This window comes from Ursus arctos, unplaced genomic scaffold (genome assembly GCF_023065955.2).
Source record: "Ursus arctos isolate Adak ecotype North America unplaced genomic scaffold, UrsArc2.0 scaffold_32, whole genome shotgun sequence".
In the NCBI taxonomy this organism is placed as follows: Eukaryota; Metazoa; Chordata; class Mammalia; order Carnivora; family Ursidae; genus Ursus; species Ursus arctos.
The window spans coordinates 4,191,900-4,209,903 of NW_026623008.1; the positions used below are offsets into that span (position 1 = coordinate 4,191,900).

Below are 18,004 nucleotides of genomic sequence, written 5' to 3' on the forward strand. Positions count from 1 at the left end.
CCCACCTCCCGCCTTTGTTCCTTCGAGGGGTAGGGGCGGAAGGGGGACGGCGGAGCCCCCCGGGGTGCCGCTCCTGGCCTTCGCAACGCATCTGCGGCGGGGTCGCTGGCCGGGGGCGCACCCCAGCAATTGCAGGGGTGTGTGTGGGCGCCATCGAAGCCTTGCCTGCCCTGAGCTTGCCCAGCCTGTCGTTCCTCCTGTACCAGCGCGGCCCTTGGAGCTCAGCGCCTCTTCTGAGCCCCGCCCTAGGCCGGGGCGGGGAGCCAGCGGCGGCAGAGCCGCCGAGGCCCGGGCCTCAGTGAGTCCCCACGTAGGTTTCTAGCCAAGGGAAGGGACTCCCCCCGCGAGTAGCTCTGCGGACAGAAGGGCCGAGCTGGAAGAGGACACCGAGGCCCGGAGTAAAGTGCCGACTTGCTCGGGCCCTAGCCGCTGGGAACTGGCTGGTCGCTGAACTGCATGCCCTGGCTCCAGTCACTCCATAGAACCTTCCAGCGGTTCATCAAGTTAGGAATCATTGGGTTCTCCTGTGCTCAGTTTTGGATGGATAAACTGACGCCCCGAGAAGACGAGGCAATCCAGGAGCCCTGGGCTCATTTTCATTTTCACTGGCTCCAGCTGCGGGTTCCTACCCTCGGGACAGTCGGAGCACACGTGATGAGCGAAGCGGGGCGGTCCTGGGTGCCCGCTGCCCGCTGCCCGCCTCAGCCCCAGCGGTCCGCCGGGCCCGCCTCCGCGCCGCGTGGCCGTTGCTGTACCAAACTGCTGGGCGTCCCCCGCCCATCTGCTCGGGGCTGCCCTCCCCCAACCGGCTGGCGGGGCAACGGACAGCCCCGCGGCTGGCACTGCGGCCTGCGGGGCGGACCTATGGGCGGATGGTGGGCGGGACCCACCAAGACTGGCGGAGAGGTAGTACCCTGGCTCGGAGCCGATAGGCGCTGTCCAGGGTGCTGGACGGGTTCCCCCCACTGGTACGCGCAAACCCCGCCTCCGCGCTACCCCCTTGCTGCTGGCTCCATGTCCCCCTACTCAATGACCCCCAGCAGGGCCTGAGACGACCAACATGGCTATTAGAAAGGGGCCCGGAGCAGTCAGGGTGACCGGGGCTCAGGCCACCCATCCCCGTCTGCGGCACTCAAAGCACCAACTGGCCACCATTTATGGACCACATACTGCATGCCAAGAGCCTTTTAGGCCTCACCTCCATTAACCCCCATAACAGTCCTAATTATGAGAACAAAACATTCAACACATTTGGCCCAGCAAGGCCTGGGAATGCCTGAGCCCCTGTCCCCCTGGCATCATTGAGCCCAGAGTACCTATGGGCCAGCCTCCTCCAAGGTAATGAATTATTCTTTAAGGGCTCCGAAAAGGACTTCGTGGATTACTTAGTGGATCACTAATGCCTCACGTGTTCCCCCTCACCACACACACTGGCAGACTCAGCTCTGGGCCATGAGACCACCCTACACCAACGTCTGCTTCTTTGCTGAGAGACCCTGATGCTAGCTCCTGGGGGAACGGTCTGGGAAGAAAGATTCCTCCTAGAACATCCCTCTCCATGCCTGTGGACCCCTGGAGAGTGGGTTTGGGGGAGCAAACTCCCTTTTTGGTGCCAGTTACTCCAAATTTTAAATTTCTTCTCCATTTTCCCATTGCTGTGAAGGACTTTGACCAGGTGGTCCCACCTTTCCCTTCAACCAAAGGGTTCTGGAGGTTTTGCTGGTTAACTGGAGGAACTATTATAATCAGGGAAACAGGTAAGAGAGCTGAGCGGGCAGCGTGTGGAGGTGCAGGCTTTAGGGAAGGGTACAGTGGGGACACACTCCACCCCTGGTCCCTGCCCTTGAATGTGTGTGGGGGGAGAGGTCTGAATAGGGTGGGTGAATGGCCTGAGCCCAGCAGGGGGATGAGAGGAGTCCTCCTGGTGGGGATGGAGCTGAAATCTGGAGGAGACAGTGGAGGTGCTCTAAGCATTTGTGTCACCTCAGGCAAGATACATTAAAAAATAGAAACAAACAAATCTCCTGGTGCCTCAGTTTCCCCAGCTGCAAAATGGGGACAGTGGTTATACCTCTCTCATAGTGTCGCCGTGGAGATTAAATATGCAGGTGAAGATGAAATTATTGCCTTTGGCTGTGGCCATTTGCATCACTCATTCTGTCTGCTAACGAAACGCACATCACAGAAACTGAGGGGCAGACAGGGTGGGCACGCTACAAATGACAACCCCATCCCAGGTAAATACACCTCCATCTTGTCATCCATCCAAAGCAGATCCTGCTGTTAGGAAGGCAGCCTCAGGATCTGTCCGGGACCCACAGCAAATCCAAGCATTTGATCAGCTTTGCTGTCTCTACCAAGAAAGTTCCAGGTTGGTTCTCCTCACAGAACTCTCATGGAATCACAGCAACAAGACAGGTCAGTGGCTCACAGAGTGGCCTTGTTTTTATCAGTGTCTTCTGGAATGAGAACTTTCAGCTGCAGCTCACCCCCTCACCCGTGACCGAGGACTGAGGCCTCTTGGGAGCCTGACACTGGAGACCAGAGACAATCCTGAGGCAACCGGGAAGGGAGCCCCTCTTGGACTGGCTTGGCCTCTCTGCCTCCCTGCTTCTGAGCAGAGGTTTTGATGTGGACTTCTGTGCCTGGGGCGTTCTCCCTGCCCACCAGTTCCTACAGGGGCTCCCTGCTGCTTCCAAAACTTCTGCAGCATCAACTCACCCAACTGGTTGATTTTGTTTTGCTTTTTGAGCAAAGGAATGTCACATACCTCCCTCCAGCTTTTGCAGAAAATGCACTTTGACTGTTGGGACTTTTTCCTGTTTCCCTGAAGCTTAGAGAAGGTGGGGATCCAGCTTATGGCATTCCAGAGTCTGTCATACTCTGTCCCCTCCAGCTGTTGGGTAACAGGGAGGGACTTGAACTGTCGCTTCTGGGACAAGGGAACAGTGGTAGAGGCAGCTGGTCTTGGTAGAACTGAGCCCTGCACTGGAGGGAGCCAAAGACCTTTGGAGGCCAGGTAGCATCTCCACTCTCATGCCTTGATGTTAAAACCCAGTTGAGAGTAAGATTTGTGTTTTCTAACAATAAATGCTTCTGTGTTTAGGTTCAAATACAAACACACACACACACACACACACACACACACACACACACACACATGCAGGTGAGACAGCATAGTGTCTGGGGATCAGTAGGAATTCCATAAATATGTAAATGTGTTCTTGTTGGCCTGGGTTCTCTAGAGCTGCTGCAGGACCTGGTGGACCCTGGGAGCCTGGAAGACCTGGGTCTCAGCCTGAGTGTGGGCAGTGTTCTGAGAGGAGTCTGAGAGGACGTCAGCAAGGACAGCTGCTCACAGGCGACCCATCCATGGAAGGAGAGGCTTGGGGTGTCTCCTCTGCCTTGCTGCCACATCACCCCCATCTGGCCCCCAAATGACAAAACCATGTGATACATGAGGGTGTCCAGGATCAGGGGAACCACCTTGGGAGTGAAGAACATGAATTGCAAGGATTTTTAGTCACCAAGGAGGCACGGAGGAGGGGCACCAAAGACAAGCCGTTTTAGCTTTGTCTTCACAGCACCCCTGCCATGTGTAGGGCCCACGGTGCACCTGCCACTGGGTGTGCTAGAGAAGGGCAGCTCTAGTGGGCATCTAGCTGAAGCATGGAGGCTTCCAGGATAAGACACCTCCTCGGGGCGCCTGGGTGGCACAGCGGTTAACCGTCTGCCTTCAGCTCAGGGCGTGATCCTGGCGTTATGGGATCGAGCCCCACATCAGGCTCCTCTGCTATGAGCCTGCTTCTTCCTCTCCCACTCCCCCTGCTTGTGTTCCCTCTCTCGCTGGCTGTCTCTATCTCTGTCAAATAAATAAATAAAATCTTAAAAAAAAAAAAAAAGACACCTCCCTCCCCTTGTTCACAAACCACTGGGTAGGGGTCCCAGGCCCAGTTGTCACAGGTCCCATGGAGGGAGCAAGGCTGTTCTGGCCCTTTGGAAGTGGGTGGCAACCCACCAAGCCACGCAGACACAGCAGCTCTGGTTTACGGGGCATCTTGGAGCCCTGGAGGTAATTGTGCACAGCGCCACCAGGTGGCAGCCCCAGAATCCCGCGCTGAGACTCCCACTATTCCTGGAAGCAGGTTCACTCTATAGCATTTTTGCAGCTCAGGGCCTCCCTTAGCTGGGCCTAGCTGGGTGCTGGGTGAAACAGCCCAGGGCCCGGCCCTCACAGGTCTCCAGTGGGGAGGTGGGGGAGGGGGAGGAACAGGAAAGGAAGGACACAGGCCCGTTTCAACTTCACAAGACGTGCTGACTGTGCTCCCACAGCCACGCAGCCCCCCCCCCTTCTGGCAGCTCCTCCTCCTGTCCAGTGACTGTGCCTCCCTCCAGCTCCCATGAAAGGCTTCCGGCTATGCAGGTAGGCTGGTTTGGTGCCTGTGTGTTCTCCCACCCCTCTGCTGTCCTGGAACAGTCCTGAGCCCTCAGGGGAGGGTCCTGGCCCTGCTCCCTGGGTAACTGCTCTGATACATCTCCCCACATTCCTACTTTCCCTTCTCCCTATTTGCCAGGCCCAGGCCCTCAAGCTCACCGTTGACTCCCCCCGCCCCTCAACAGAGGCACTGGGTGCTCTCTGAGCCCCACAGCCTCTGGAGCCAGAAACCTGAGTGTCCCAGGTATTCCTGCCTTTTCCTCCTCTTTCTCCTGCCTCCAGGAGGCTGAGGACAGTTCTTGGGGCCTGGAGAACCCCAGAAGGCTGAGGGCCCAGCATCTGTTGCACGCACTTTGGCACAGACCCAGAGCCCCTCAGGGACTTGTTTGCCTGTTCCTGCCCCAGGATCTTTGCCCTTGCAGTCTGGCCTGCCTGGAATGCCCCTTCTTACCATTTAAAACCCAGCCTGCCACACTTCTCAGATGGACCTTTCCCCGACCACCCACCTAGTCCTTACAGCTCCCTCTCTAACCCCATATTCCTGTTCTGGTGACACTCGTCACTCTCGGGAATGGCAGTAATTGCTGGCTTGTGTCCCCAGCGCCTGGAACAGCATGCAGTGGACACTGGGTTGATGAATTAATTCGTTTGGGGGCTCCGCTCTCCAGCGCCTGGACGGCTCTCAAATTCGAACCGTCTGGCCTCCCTTCGCGGTCTCTATTTACACGTGAGCTAAATCAGGAGAGAAGTCCCTAGGCGCAATTGCCGTTGTCGCCGAAGTCCGGCCCCCGGCCGGCCACCCAACCCGCGGAGCGGCGCGGTGGGGGCGGGGCTGAGGCGGAGCGGGGGGCGGGCCCCAGGCTTAAGCCGGTAGCCCGCTGGGGGCCCCCATGCCCAGAGCGCGGCGGAGGCGGAGCGGAGCAGGCGAGGCGGTGCGGGGCAGAGACCGGGCAGGCACCCGCTCCGCCTCCCCGAGCCGCAGGGATCCGACGGCCGCGCCGCGGGCTCTCCCGCTGCCCCAGGACAGGTGCATGGCTCCCGGGGGAACGCGCTGAGCGGGTCACGGCGCCGCGGGCGGCACCATGGCCCTGGAGCGGGCGCTGCAAGCGGCGCGGCAGGGCGACCTGGACGTGCTGAAGTCCCTGCACGCCGCTGGCCTGCTGAAGCTCTCGCTGCGGGACCCGCTGGACGCGCTGCCGGTGCACCACGCTGCCCGTGCCGGCAAGCTGCACTGTCTGCGCTTTCTGGTGGAGGAGGCCTCCCTGCCAGCCGCGGCCCGCGCGCGCAACGGCGCCACTCCGGCCCACGACGCCGCCGCCACTGGCCACCTCTCATGCCTGCAGTGGCTGCTCTCGCAGGGCGGCTGCGGAGTGCAGGTGGGTCTGCGCCGCTCACTGGGCGCCCTGCGGCTTCCTCCCCAGGGGAGAGCTCTGGCCTAGAGCCCGGGTGGTTCCAGGGTGGGTGAGATGGGGTACCTCCCGACTGAACTTGCTTTTCAGCTCCTTCCCGAGGGCTTGGGGTGGGGTGGGTTCCCCAGGTCGAGAGTGCCTGGGGAAGGCGCCCTGGTAAGCCGGGGCCACGGTCGACAGGGGCACTGGGTAATGGGGAGCCATAGGGAATTGGGCTTACCTGCACGATTATTTAAGCCAGGACGGGGCGGGGCGGGGGGGGGGCGCGGGGGCGCGGAAGCAAAGCACTGATCCAGGGGCGTCCTGGAGAGTGGGCGGGTCACAGAATCAGAAGCCCAGGTCTTCTGGGATCAGGTCCGGAAGAGGGGTGGGCAAAGTCCTACAGCCCACCCCAGGCCCAGATGCAGGTGTCCACAAGGCCAGGACATGGGGCAGGGGTGATGGGCGTGGTAAATGGGGCCTCCCTGGGCCCTTAGCTGACCCTGGGACATCAGCACCTTCCTGCTTTCCAGCTGTGAGTTGCTTCTCCAGCCCGGCCTGAGTCTTCCTACCCTTGGACCCCATCTGGTCTCGCTCAGTGGCCCCCAGGCTGATATAAACCTGGTCCCTCCTGAGCTGGGGGAGGTGGGGGGGCTCTCCTGCTGGCTCCTGCTGGCAATAGGGCATCCAGCAGGTGCTAGGCCTGGGGATTCAGGCCTGATCTCCCGGAGCTGCCAGCCCGTGGGGGCAATGGGCAGCAACCCTGGGTACCATCAGGTGTTGCGGGCCTTGTGGTGAGGGGCTGTCAGGGAGCTAGTTGCTTGGGCGAGGTGGCGAGGGGTGAGTGACCTCTGAGGGGAGTCCTGGAAGATGAGAAGGAGGTGGGCCAGGTGCTGATCAGAGAGTTCTGAGCACGGGGGAACAAGAAGTGCAAAGCCCTGAGGCGTACACATTCTTGTCCTGCGGGAGCATTGGCAAGGAGGAAGGCACGATGGGGTGGGGGGAGGGGTGAGAAGCCGCCATAGGCTGGGGTTAGGAATTTGGATGATATCCTAGTTGTGGGGAAAAGCCACTGGAGGAAGGAACCGGATCTGATTTTCCACTTAGCAAGACCACTGGGCTAACTGGATGGAGGAGAGGAGGCGGGGGTGACTCTGAGCTGGCCGGTTGTACCCTAAGGATGTCCAGACCCTATCCCCCCACTTCGCCCTTAGGATGGCAAGGTCTCCCTTCGGACGCTTCCTGGGAGATGACGGATGCCTTATCTCCTGGCCGGCTCTGTTATCAGGACTTCCTGGCACATGGTCCAGGCCCACTCATTTGGGAGGTGGCACGCCTCCCTGAGCCCAATGTCCAGCCTGGCCGGAAGCCTCCCTGGCCACTGAGGAGGAGGTGGGAGAACAAGTGGCCTTGTGCCCAGCTTATCAAGACTCCCTCCCTCGAGCCCCAGCAAGCTCTGGTGCTGGGGGCGGAAGTGTGTATGTGGGGAGGATGACCTCGATCCCCGGCCTGCTCAGCCCAGAGATAAGCAGCTTTAAGGTGCGGGCCACAGCATGTGAGGCTCCTGGGGCCTACACAGCTGTTGGAGCCTTGGGGGCAGTTCAGAGCACAAAGCCTGGGTCCTCTCCTTATTGCCCCCCTTCTGCAGATGTCTGGGCTCAGGGGAATAGACTGGGTGTTCCAGCACCCAGAGGAGTCCCAGTGTTGTCCTCGGCTACCTGTGTGCGGCTCGCCCTGCCTCACCTTCTGGTTGCCTCCTTCCTAGCCCCACAGCCACCCCCATAGCCTGACTGACGACTTACTGGTTGTGGCCCCAGGCCCCTGTCTCCTCTGTCTCCTCTTTTCCTCTCTCCAGAGCCTCTGAGATCCACCTTCCTCAGGCTGCCTTGGCCACCCCTGTCCCCACAGTGCCTCTCTCTGGGCAGAGGGGCTTCCCTTCCCTGATCCTAGTAAACCATGCCTGCCCCCCACTGCTGCCCAATCCCCTTCCCTGTGCCCCTGCCCACCTCTCCATGATCCCATCTGCTAGGCTCTGGGAGCTCGTGGTGTTCCCGAACTAGTACCCACTCACACATACCTTCCAGCCTTTGAGTCCAGACTCATGGGTTCTCTGTGATTCCCCTCCTTGCCCAGGTAATGTACACGGCTCCTGCCAGCCCCCTCCTGCAACAGACACACACACCTGAATGGTCATGGATGACGTATTTGGTACTTCTGGGCCCAGTCCTCTGGGGAGCCTGGGAAGGGGTCTAGCCCAAGCCTCTCCTAGGGGCTGCCTCTAGCCTACACCTACCACGGTTGGCTGACTGTCCAGGCCCTGCCAGCAGTACCCAGAAGCTTCCTCCTCCGCAGAGCGAGAACACAGCCTGTTTCCTGGGCCAGGAGCAGGGAGTCTGCTGGGGCCCGGGCAGGGACCATTCCCCGCACTGATGTTGGGTTATTGGAAGCCCACCAACCTGGAGACCTCTTTTCCCGTGACACCTGGGGAGGGAAAGAGGGAGAGGAAGGGGCCAAAGGTTAGATGCAGGGGGTGCCCCCTGCAGTCCTGATGTTATCTGGGTATGGCCACAACAGCCCAGCCTTCCTGCCCCTTCTACCCTTGCTCACTCCTTCGGGGGTTCCCTGATCATCTGGGTGACAATTGCCCCTGCAGGGAGGCCAAGCATGCCACGTCCTGAAAGCCCGCTGTATGCAGGGAGGCCAAGCATGCACGTCCCGAAAGCCCGCTGTATGCAGGGAGGCCAAGCATGCCACGTCCCGAAAGCCCGCTGTATGCAGGGAGGCCAAGCATGCCACGTCCTGAAAGCCCGCTGTATGCAGGGAGGCCAAGCATGCCACGTCCTGAAAGCCCGCTGTATGCAGGGAGGCCAAGCATGCCACGTCCTGAAAGCCTACTGTATGCAGGGAGGCCAAGCATGCCACGTCCTGAAAGCCCGCTGTATGCAGGGAGGCCAAGCATGCCACGTCCTGAAAGCCTACTGTATGCAGGGAGGCCAAGCATGCCACGTCCTGAAAGCCTACTGTATGCAGGGAGGCCAAGCATGCCACGCCCCGAAAGCCCGCTGTATGTGAGCTGCTCACAGTCATGACCTGCTGGCCTCAGGAAGCCCAGCACGGGTGGCATGGATGTGGTTCAAAGAGGGTCAGTTAGGGGTCCAAGGACAGAACACCCCATGGCTGGTGGGATGCAAGAAGGACAAGGCCTCAGGACTAATGGGCTCTCCTCCCACAGGACAAAGACAATTCTGGTGCCACAGTCCTGCACCTGGCTGCCCGCTTCGGCCACCCTGAGGTGGTGGACTGGCTGCTGCGTCATGGCGGTGGGGATCCCACCGTGACCACGGAAACAGGAGCTCTGCCCGTCCACTATGCCGCCGCCAAAGGAGACTTCCCCTCCCTGAGGCTTCTCATGGGGCACCATCCACAGTAAGGACACCCCTCTTCACCTGTCTTCTGGGTGGTGCAGGCCCGGGCTCTGGGGAATGCCTGAAATCTGCCCCCCCAGCATTGCGGGCGACTTTCTGCTGCTGGGCCATCCCCGCGGCCAGAGGACCCGCTGAAACCGTTGCCTTCCTGGAAGGCTGCCCACGGCCGCTCGCCCCAGAGCTTTGCAAGCCGCTGCTCCCGTGCACAGCACGCAGCTGCACCTGGAGGCTGGGCAAGCGGGCCAAGACCACCCGCTCCTCTCCAGGAAGCTAAGCCTGCAGCAGGCGGCTCTCTTGAGCTCTGGCCTGTGCCAACTTGCAGGACGATTCTAAATGAGGGTAGGAGTGGGGCGCCTGGGTGGCTCAGTCCGTGAAGCGTCTGCCTTGGCTCAGGTCATGATCCCAGAGCCACATCGGGCTCCCTGCTCAGTGGAGACCCTGCTTCTCCCTCTGCCCCTCACCCCCTCACCCTGCTCGTGTTCTCTTTCTTTCAAGTAAATAGATAAATACAAATCTTTAAATGTGTGTGGGGGGGTAAGAGTGAAGATACGGGAGAATTTCCTAAACCTTTGGTCAAGACAGAGGAGGAGCAGTAAAGGCCTGCCCGCCTGCCCAGACCCCCACCCCACCTCCTAGGCCCGCAGCCCTCTGAGTGGGCCATCCAGAGAACAACTTGTCATTTCTGGTGGCCCCTCAGCCCACTCCCACTAGCAGGGGAGGTAGGGCCCCCAAGCCTCCCAGGGTCCTCAGCCTGAGTGGCAGGTCTGAGAAAGCAGGGGGGCTGGGATCTCCCCAGGGTGGGGTGGGAGCATGGGGGGAGGGGAAGATTGGGGCTCAGTGCAGTGCAGGGAAGTCCTGGGGAGTTCTGGGGGAGGGAGGGAGCCAGGTCTTAGGTGCACCTGAGAGGAAGCAGGGGTCCTGGGGGAGTCTCTAAGGGAGTGGGACCATAGTGGCCCCAGGGACCTGACAAACGGGGGCTCTGACCAGTGACCTTTGTCAGTCCAAATTAAGTGGTGACAGAAGACCGAGCCTCTGGAGGAGAGCAGCCACAAGGTAAGGGGGTCAGTCCTCACCTCTGGCTCCACGCCTGCCTGCAGGAGCCTGCTGGGCACGGGCTCCCAGGGAGCAGGCAGGAGGCCAGCCTGGCCCCACGGCCTTGTGGCAGGGTGGCTGCAGCCGGCAGCCTCTGGGGCGCAGGCACACAGGGGTGACGGAGGGCAGTCCTGAGAGCCCCCAGGCCAGGCTGCTGTCATCTTGCTGGGCAGGGAACTCCCTGTTTGGTTAGTGGGAGCCCGCAGGTGTGCCTCCCAGGCCATCCCCACAGAGGCCACTTGGTGGCACTTTGGCCAAGTTCTTTGCTCTGTACAAGCCAGGGTTTGGGTCACTTCAAAGGCGGTGATTTAGAGTAGGAGGTCCCCCGAGATGCAGGCTCATGACCCGGCCCTATCAGCACCACCAGCAGGCTTGGTCCCAGATTCCCGACTCAGACCCTCCAGGTTGAGGCCAGGTAGCCGCCCCTGAGACAGGCCTGCAGCCCCACTGTGGGGACTCTAATGCTCCTGTCCCACCCCCTCACTTCACACAGAGGACACCGAGGTCCTGAGAGGGGAAGAATGGGCTGTAGTCACCCTTCTGCACCCATAAGCCTCCCCATCACACATAACGGGCCCCCAAATGCCAGGCTAACAGCAATGCCAACTTAGCCCAAATGGTGTAAACTGAGAGAGGGCTCCAAGCCCGCCCCTAGAAATGCCGATGAGGAACTCGGGCAGGAGGGGGAGGGGCGAAGCCCCAGGCTGCCCCTGAACCCCTCCTCACCCAAAAGCCTGGGGCCTAGGATGAGCTAGTGCTGTGGAACACCCTCTTGGCCTCAGGGTCTTGGGGACCCTGACCCCTCCCAGGCCATGCCAGGTGCTGGCAGTGATTGGGCCCTGGTGCCAACTCTGAGGCCAGATGGCCTGGGCCGATGAGCCCCTATGAATCTCACAGAGGTGGTGAGAAGACGGGCCCATTCCCGCTGCAGCGTGTGACCTGGCTGATAAGAAGGTGCTTTTGTGAGGTTGCCAGGCTGGGCTCAGGCAGGAGGGGGTGGCCGGGAACTGGGGCGGGGCCCGCTGGAAGCTGGAGGCCCATGCCCACATAGCCTCCTATCTCAGGGGTAGACGCGCCTGCTCTCCAAGGCTGCACATGGAGACAGGGCAGAGGCTCAGGCTGCCGCAGGCCACAGGGCTCAATCCCGGGACCCAGGCAGCCTGGCTATGGAGGCTGCGAGCCTCCCAGACCTGTTGTGAAGCGTGGTGAATTATTCACAAGGGTTCAGCTCTCCTGGCGGTCGGTCGGTGAGGGAGGAAGAGCTCCGGGACCTACCAGTGAGAAACTCGATGCCGCCCAGGGAGGCTGTGGGCCGCAGTGGGCTGTGGCAATGACAAGCTGCAGAGGGGCAGGAGGGCTGGACTGCATCACAGGAGGGGGGGCTTGCTCAAGCCAGGCTGCACCCTGGGGTGTTAGAAAAGCCTTGAGATTGCAGGAACACCCTGCACCCACCTACCCCTCGTCCAGTCGATCCCAACCCGTAGGGCAAATCCTTCCAGAGGTGGAGGAGCTGCCACAGTGACCTCTGGGGCTGTTGCCCCATGGGGATCCTCCCTGCACAGAAGGAGGGCCCTAAGCGGGCGGCACAGAGGCTAGCAGGAACTGGACTGGGGCTGTTTCAGACCCTGGGTCTCAGGGAGATGGAGTCAGGGGGGTCGGCCCTCCTGGCCAGGAGCACCAGTGGTTGGTGGAGGGGACGCAGGTATCCAGACCTCCAGGCAGGGCAGACAGAGAAGGGGCGAGGAGCAGGTAGCCTCAGAGCTCCTTACCACCTTGCCAGCAGGGTGCCAGGGCCCAGGCACTGCCTCACGCTTGCTTGGCCTCAACCATGTGCTCACCCAGGGTCTGTGCAGCTGGAGGGGAGCCCCAGGCTCAGTCTAGACCCCTGGGCTTGAGCTTCGAGGCTGGGGAGAATGGTGGAGGGCCTCCAGGCTCTTCCTTCCTCGGGGGTCCCTGTGCTCTGCCATTCCTAGCAAACCGGAAAATCAGGCTGCCTGAAGATTTGTATCAACTGCACCTCTCTGCAAGTATCTCCTTGCCTGAGGCCTGCCCGGCTTGGGGACAGAGATTGGAAAGTGCCCTGGCCAGCAGTCAGGATAAACTCGGATGAGCTCCTACCTGCCGAGTGCTTACTAAGTGCCTAGCACCACCCGGTCCTCTGAGCCTTATAAGCAGCCTGGGCAGTAGCTGGGGTTACAGCAGCCCAGGTTACAGACTGATTTATTCAACTAATGTTTATGGAGCATCTGCTCTGCGCCAGGCAATATTCTAAGGGCCAGGGATACATCAGTGAGCCAGACAGATGTCCCTGCTGCACAGTGCTGACCGAGAGAGAATCGGTGCCTCAGAGAGGCTGACTGAGCAGCTGAGGTCCCCCAGGTCCCCCCGTGTGGCCTTGATCAAACCATACCCCCTCTCCAGGCCTGTCTCCCACTCCTGCTCCAGTCCCTAATCTCTCAGGTCTCCCCTGGCCCTGGCCCTCTTCCCATTGGGCTCTGCCCACCTTTGAGAAGGCAAGTCAGGCCCCTGGACTGCCTACAGGGTCCCTGTTCACTGATAGGGGAGGCCATTTCCTTCTAATGGCCCAGGGCCCTCCTCCCTCTGCCCCACCCCCACGCCCCCACACCTCACCTGCCCGGCTCCCCCTCCCCTCTCCATTCCGCCTCCGGAGTCTCCTTGCAGCTCCTCCCATTGGCTGGCACCCTCCAACCTCCCACTGCCTGGAACTCTCCCCGGGGAGAGCCCATCAGCTGCTCTCTCCCTTCCCTGGAGGCTCTGCTGTACCTTCCCTTCTCAGTAAGTCCTGCCCAGAGCCTCCTTCAGATTGAAACTTGCCCGGCTGCACACACACCCTCCAGCTCTTCCTCACCCTGCCTTATCCCCCCCCATCCTTATCACCACCTGGCATTGCACTCTGTGCCTCCTGGGGACTTCCCCTACCGTGTCTCCCGACTAAGGAGAGCAGACCTCGTCTGTCGCCCAGTGCTGGACCCACTGTAAGTGTTGTTTAATGAACGAAGAGTCTGGAAGCCCTGGGACTTGTCCAGCCTGCGTGGAGCTCACTGCGGGTGATCTCAGATGGAGCTCCCTGCTGGGCCTCCCTGGCCCATCTGGCAAATGGACCAGCTGAGGCCATGTGTGAGGAGACAGCACGGAGCTCCTGGTCTCGCTGCCCATCTCACCCACCCCCACAGTTACTCACTCAACAACTAGCAACTGGGCAGGCCACTGGTACTTGGGAGGTAGTGAGCCCTCCTAGCTTCTCGGAGCCAACTTTCAGGGAGGCTCCCAGGGCAAACAAGGGGACAGAGCGAGAGCATGGGCCGTGTTCAGAGAAGTTCTGGCCTATTTGTGTGTGTGTCGGTTTGCCAGCTGGCGCCCCGGTGGAACCAGGCTCTGGGATGGCAGGGGTCTGCTCCTTTCACCTCTCTACCCCGTCCTGGCTTGCGGCAGCCTTGTGACATGTGTCCCTGGAATGAACGAAATAGGTGCACAAGACAACTCCAGTGACAAGAGCCATAAAGCGCAACGGGGTAGCTTGGTAGAAACCAGTGGGGTTTTCTTTAAATTGAGGGAGTCAAGGAAGGCCTCCTAGGGCAGGTGGGAGCTCATCCGAGACCTGGGTAAAGAGAGGGGCCAGCCCTGCACAAATCTGGCTTGGGAGCGTTAGAAGGCGGAGAGCCAGCGGGGGCAGGCGCTGAGGCGGGATCAAGCATGGCTTCACTGAGGACCAGAAAGAAGGCCCGGAAGGCTGGGAGAGCTGCGGGGAAGGGTAAGCTCCCAGAGATAGTCCAGGTTTGCAGGTGGATTAGGTATAAAGCTGACTATTCTAGAACATTCCTCAAGTAAGGACTGCATTTCTTCCCTGAGCCAGGCCTAATTTGGAATCTTTTCAAATAAGCCAGAAGGCACCATTAGAGGACAAGAGAGGTAGAGTCACCAAGGACCCATGACTTTTATCCAGGACAGCCTAACCCCACGATGAGGAGATCTAATCCTTGTGGGAACACCTCTGTGCTGACCTTCCTTGGAGCAGAAATAATTGCCAAAGGGGAGGGCCACTGGAAGTGCTGCTCTTTGACCAGAGTCTGGTTCCATGGGCAGGTAACTCCTTGCTCCTGTGGCAAAGGCCGCAGTAAGCTGGCACCATTCTCGGACGGAGATTTCCAGCAAGCATTCCATGTTTGTTTCATATCACCATGCAGTGACTTTCTTACTATTAGAAGTTCATCCGTGTCACCTTTTTCCCAGAGAGGAAGAAAAATATGATTTATGTGATGGTTGCTGGAGAATTGCAGACCTATAAAGAGGTCAAGTGTTGAGGGTCTCCAAAGACTCCTAGGGTTTGGGCTTAGGCTACCCTCAAGGGAAGGTAGTGTGGTGTCCTTTACCAGAATGGAGTTGGCACGCTGGGGAGGGTTTGAGGGAGAAAGGCGAGAGATCCGCTCCAGGCACATAAAGTTCCAGAGGCCTGGGCATTGCACACATGGACAGTGGGTGGAGGTAGACTCCAGGTCCAAGCTGGAGAGAGGAAGAGCATTGGGTGCAGGTGGCCTTTGACCCTGGGAAGTAGATGACCTCACCAGCAGGGAGAGGATGTTCAGAAAGGAGACTCTGGGGCATCTCCACCTTTGGAGGTCCGGGGGAAGCCAGGGCCCAGCAAAGAAGGTTTAGGAGGCTTGGCTGGTGAGTCAGTGGCTGGTCCAGGAAGCCAAGAGGAGCAGGTGTTCAGGAGAGGCACCTGTTAGGGAATGGCCAAATCAGATGAGAATGGGAAACCCCTGGCCTTTGGTCATGGGGAGTGACAGCTGAGGCCTCAGTGAGGGGGCTGGCTGGTCAGGATGTGGTTGCAGCACCAGGAAGCAAAGAGCAGCCTTCCCTCCAAGGGAATGTGCTAACCTTCCAAAGCTTCCTCTTCTGTTCTCTTGTAAGAGGCAAGGAGATGCTAGACAATTATGATGCCCAGTTGCCGTATATGGAAACAGAGGCTCAGGAGGTTAAGAACTCACTAGGGCCCTGCCCAGTGAGCTACAGAGTCAGGGTGGTGAGTGGTGGCCAGGGTCAAGGGCAGGGGCTGGGACTGGAATGGTCACCCTTAGTGTCACTTTGGCTGAACTTGATGGGCTGGAGCCAGTGGGATGCTGAGGCCAGAAGTGCCCCCAGACCCTGCCCCTCTCCTCTTGGTGAGTCTCCACAGCGGAAGCAATGCCTGGCCTGACTTGTGCTTAGTTGGGCCTGGACACCCCAGGCCTGCAGTGCCCCTGCAGAGGCACAGGGAGAAGGGGTCCCAAAATATAACAGTGGCTCCAGGCTCATGCCAGGGGACGGGCCCATGCCGAGGGCTCTCCAAGCACGTCTCATGGACGCTTACTGCCCCCACTCCCAGGGTGGCTTTGAGAACAGAGACAAGAGGCAAGACTGTGACACAGCTGGGAGGGGCTCACGCCCCAGGTCCTCCTTCGACCCAGGTCCTTCTCTGCCTCTCTGTCATCAAGCGATCTGAGACTTCTGCACACAGTCTCCTCATCTGGAAAGGGGAACAATGCCAGCACCTACCCCACCAGGTCCCTGAGAGGACTAGAGAGACAGCATGTGCGTCTGCTCATGACAGCGCCCGAAACAGATCAATCATTCAATAAACAGTACCTGCTATCACTGTTACCGATTATCATTATGACCACTATTATAAACGCATCTCTCTCTCCATCTAAATTAATCGATTTTGTTCCATGTGCTCATCCATGGTTTTACAATTTCCCCCCAGGGAGCATTTGGGGGCCCCAGCCCTTCTTGCCTCCAGGCCAAAGTAGAAGAGGGTAACAAGGCCTGGACCCCCTTTCCCACCCTGGCCCATCAGTGTATCTGTCTGAGCCATTATGCTGGGGCCTCCCGGGCTGGACGCTGTGGTTCCAAGAATGCAGACACTGAAATACTAACAGGAATGGTGGTGAGCCGGGACTGATGGAGGGCTTCCTCTGTCCCAGAGACTCTGGCTGGGGGTGGCAGCCACGGGCCCGGCAAGAGGTTGTGGTCATGACTGCCCCCTCCTGCTCAGGTCCTGCTCTGTGCCAGCTTCTCGGACCTTCTCAGACCTTCCCAGGCTGGCTGGACACCCCAGGATCACAGACACCTGCCAAGCAGGGGTGCTAGGAGGGGCAGGGCTCCTGGCAGATCTGGTGCCCCAAGTTCCGTACGTTGCCTTAGGCCTCCCCAGAGAGACCTCACCGGGTCCTGGGTGGTGGTCCCCTCAGCCTCTGCTCTCCAGGACCCCAGTACTCGCTGTGCCTTGGTTACAGGGTGAATAATTCAGGCCACTGGGTGTCGGTCATGAAATATTAAGCAGGCTGTTACTGTCATGTCAGTATGTGAATGCCTGGGGGGGGCATGATGGCACTGGGGTGTGGAGGCTGGTGGCTGCAAGCCAGAGTGTTCCTGGGAAGAGGCGTGTGGGTGGGTCTCTGTCACCGGGTGCGGTGTGGGCTCATGAGCACCATTGCCCCAACTCAGGTGGGGAAACAGAGGGTAGCCAGGCATGGTCCCTGTTCCACACCAAATACATGAAGTGTCGTGCTTGACATCAGGCCCAGAAAAATGGCAGCTCTGTGTCTGGGGTAGGGGTGCCCGTGTCAGGAGTAAGGAGAGAGCAGGGAGGTGCCCAGTGAGGACTGCAGGTGGCCTGAGGGCAGGGGTCAGGGAAGTGGATAGGAACCAAGGTTTTAGGGGCAGGGAGGAGGGTCCAAGGGATGTGTGAGGGGAAAGGACCAAGTCACGTCGGGGGTGACAAGAGGGTGGGTGAGTGGGCAGATGGAGGAGGACTGGGTGGCCTAGTGCCCATGTTAATGGACTGCTGGGCTTGCACTTGGATGAGGGAGGGAGGGTGTGCGTGGACATTGGTGGAGAGTGTGGGACTAATGTCACCACTGGGTAGATCCGGAGGCAGATGGATGGGAAGACGTTTAGTCAGGTGAAGAGGCTCACTTCCTGGGGCACGGAGGGCAGATCCAGCATGGTGGGACTTAGCCCCAAACCGGAGCTTCTGAGACCTGCTGTGGACGGCCCTAGCCAGCTCCTGTGTCTGGGCCTAGATTGTGGCTCCACCTAGTGTCCAACTATGGTAACTGCACCCTGGGCTGTCCACCCCATTATGAAGTCAGAAAAACCGAGGCTCTATCAGTGGGGGGAGGGGGGGGGCAACTTCCCTGTTTTCCAGCAGCACTCCACCTTATGGGGCTGATTCCCAGCTCCCCAGGTAGGGGAGAGTAGTAAGGGAACAGGGATGAGGGGCAGACACCGCTGCAAACTGGACCTCAGGAAAGTCTCGGAAGTAAAGACAGGGATGGCCTTTCCTGCGTGCCTACTGCATGCACCAGGCCCTGCATCACAAGCGTACACTCAAGTGCCATTTACCAGTCCTGTGACCTTTAGTAAGTCACAGCCCCCGAGCCTCAAATGCCGCTCTGCAAAATGGGAATGACAATAGGACTAAGTTAGGGCATCCAGTGAGAACTGCCCATCAATACCACAGCACACCAGAAGTGCTCTGTGAATGGGGGCCGCCTGTAGAGCTGTCAGATTATCAACAGGATATCCAGGTGAATTTTAATTTAGATAAACCACAAATAATATTTTAGTGTAAGTATGTCCCATGCCTTGTTTGGGATGTA

At 59.5% G+C, this 18,004-nt stretch overlaps 1 protein-coding gene across 3 annotated transcripts in view; it reads left to right on the forward strand.

Annotated features, from left to right (window-relative positions):
• Positions 1-5,517: 5,517 nt before the first annotated feature.
• ESPN (espin) overlaps positions 5,518-18,004 on the forward strand; it is a 30,676-nt gene continuing 18,189 nt past the window's right edge. For all 3 annotated transcript variants that reach the window (XM_026519956.4, XM_044391449.3, XM_044391450.3), the window contains exons 1-2: positions 5,518-5,811; positions 9,056-9,249. In XM_026519956.4, coding sequence (XP_026375741.1) covers positions 5,518-5,811; positions 9,056-9,249 — 488 coding nt within the window. The remainder of the gene's footprint in view (positions 5,812-9,055; positions 9,250-18,004) is intronic.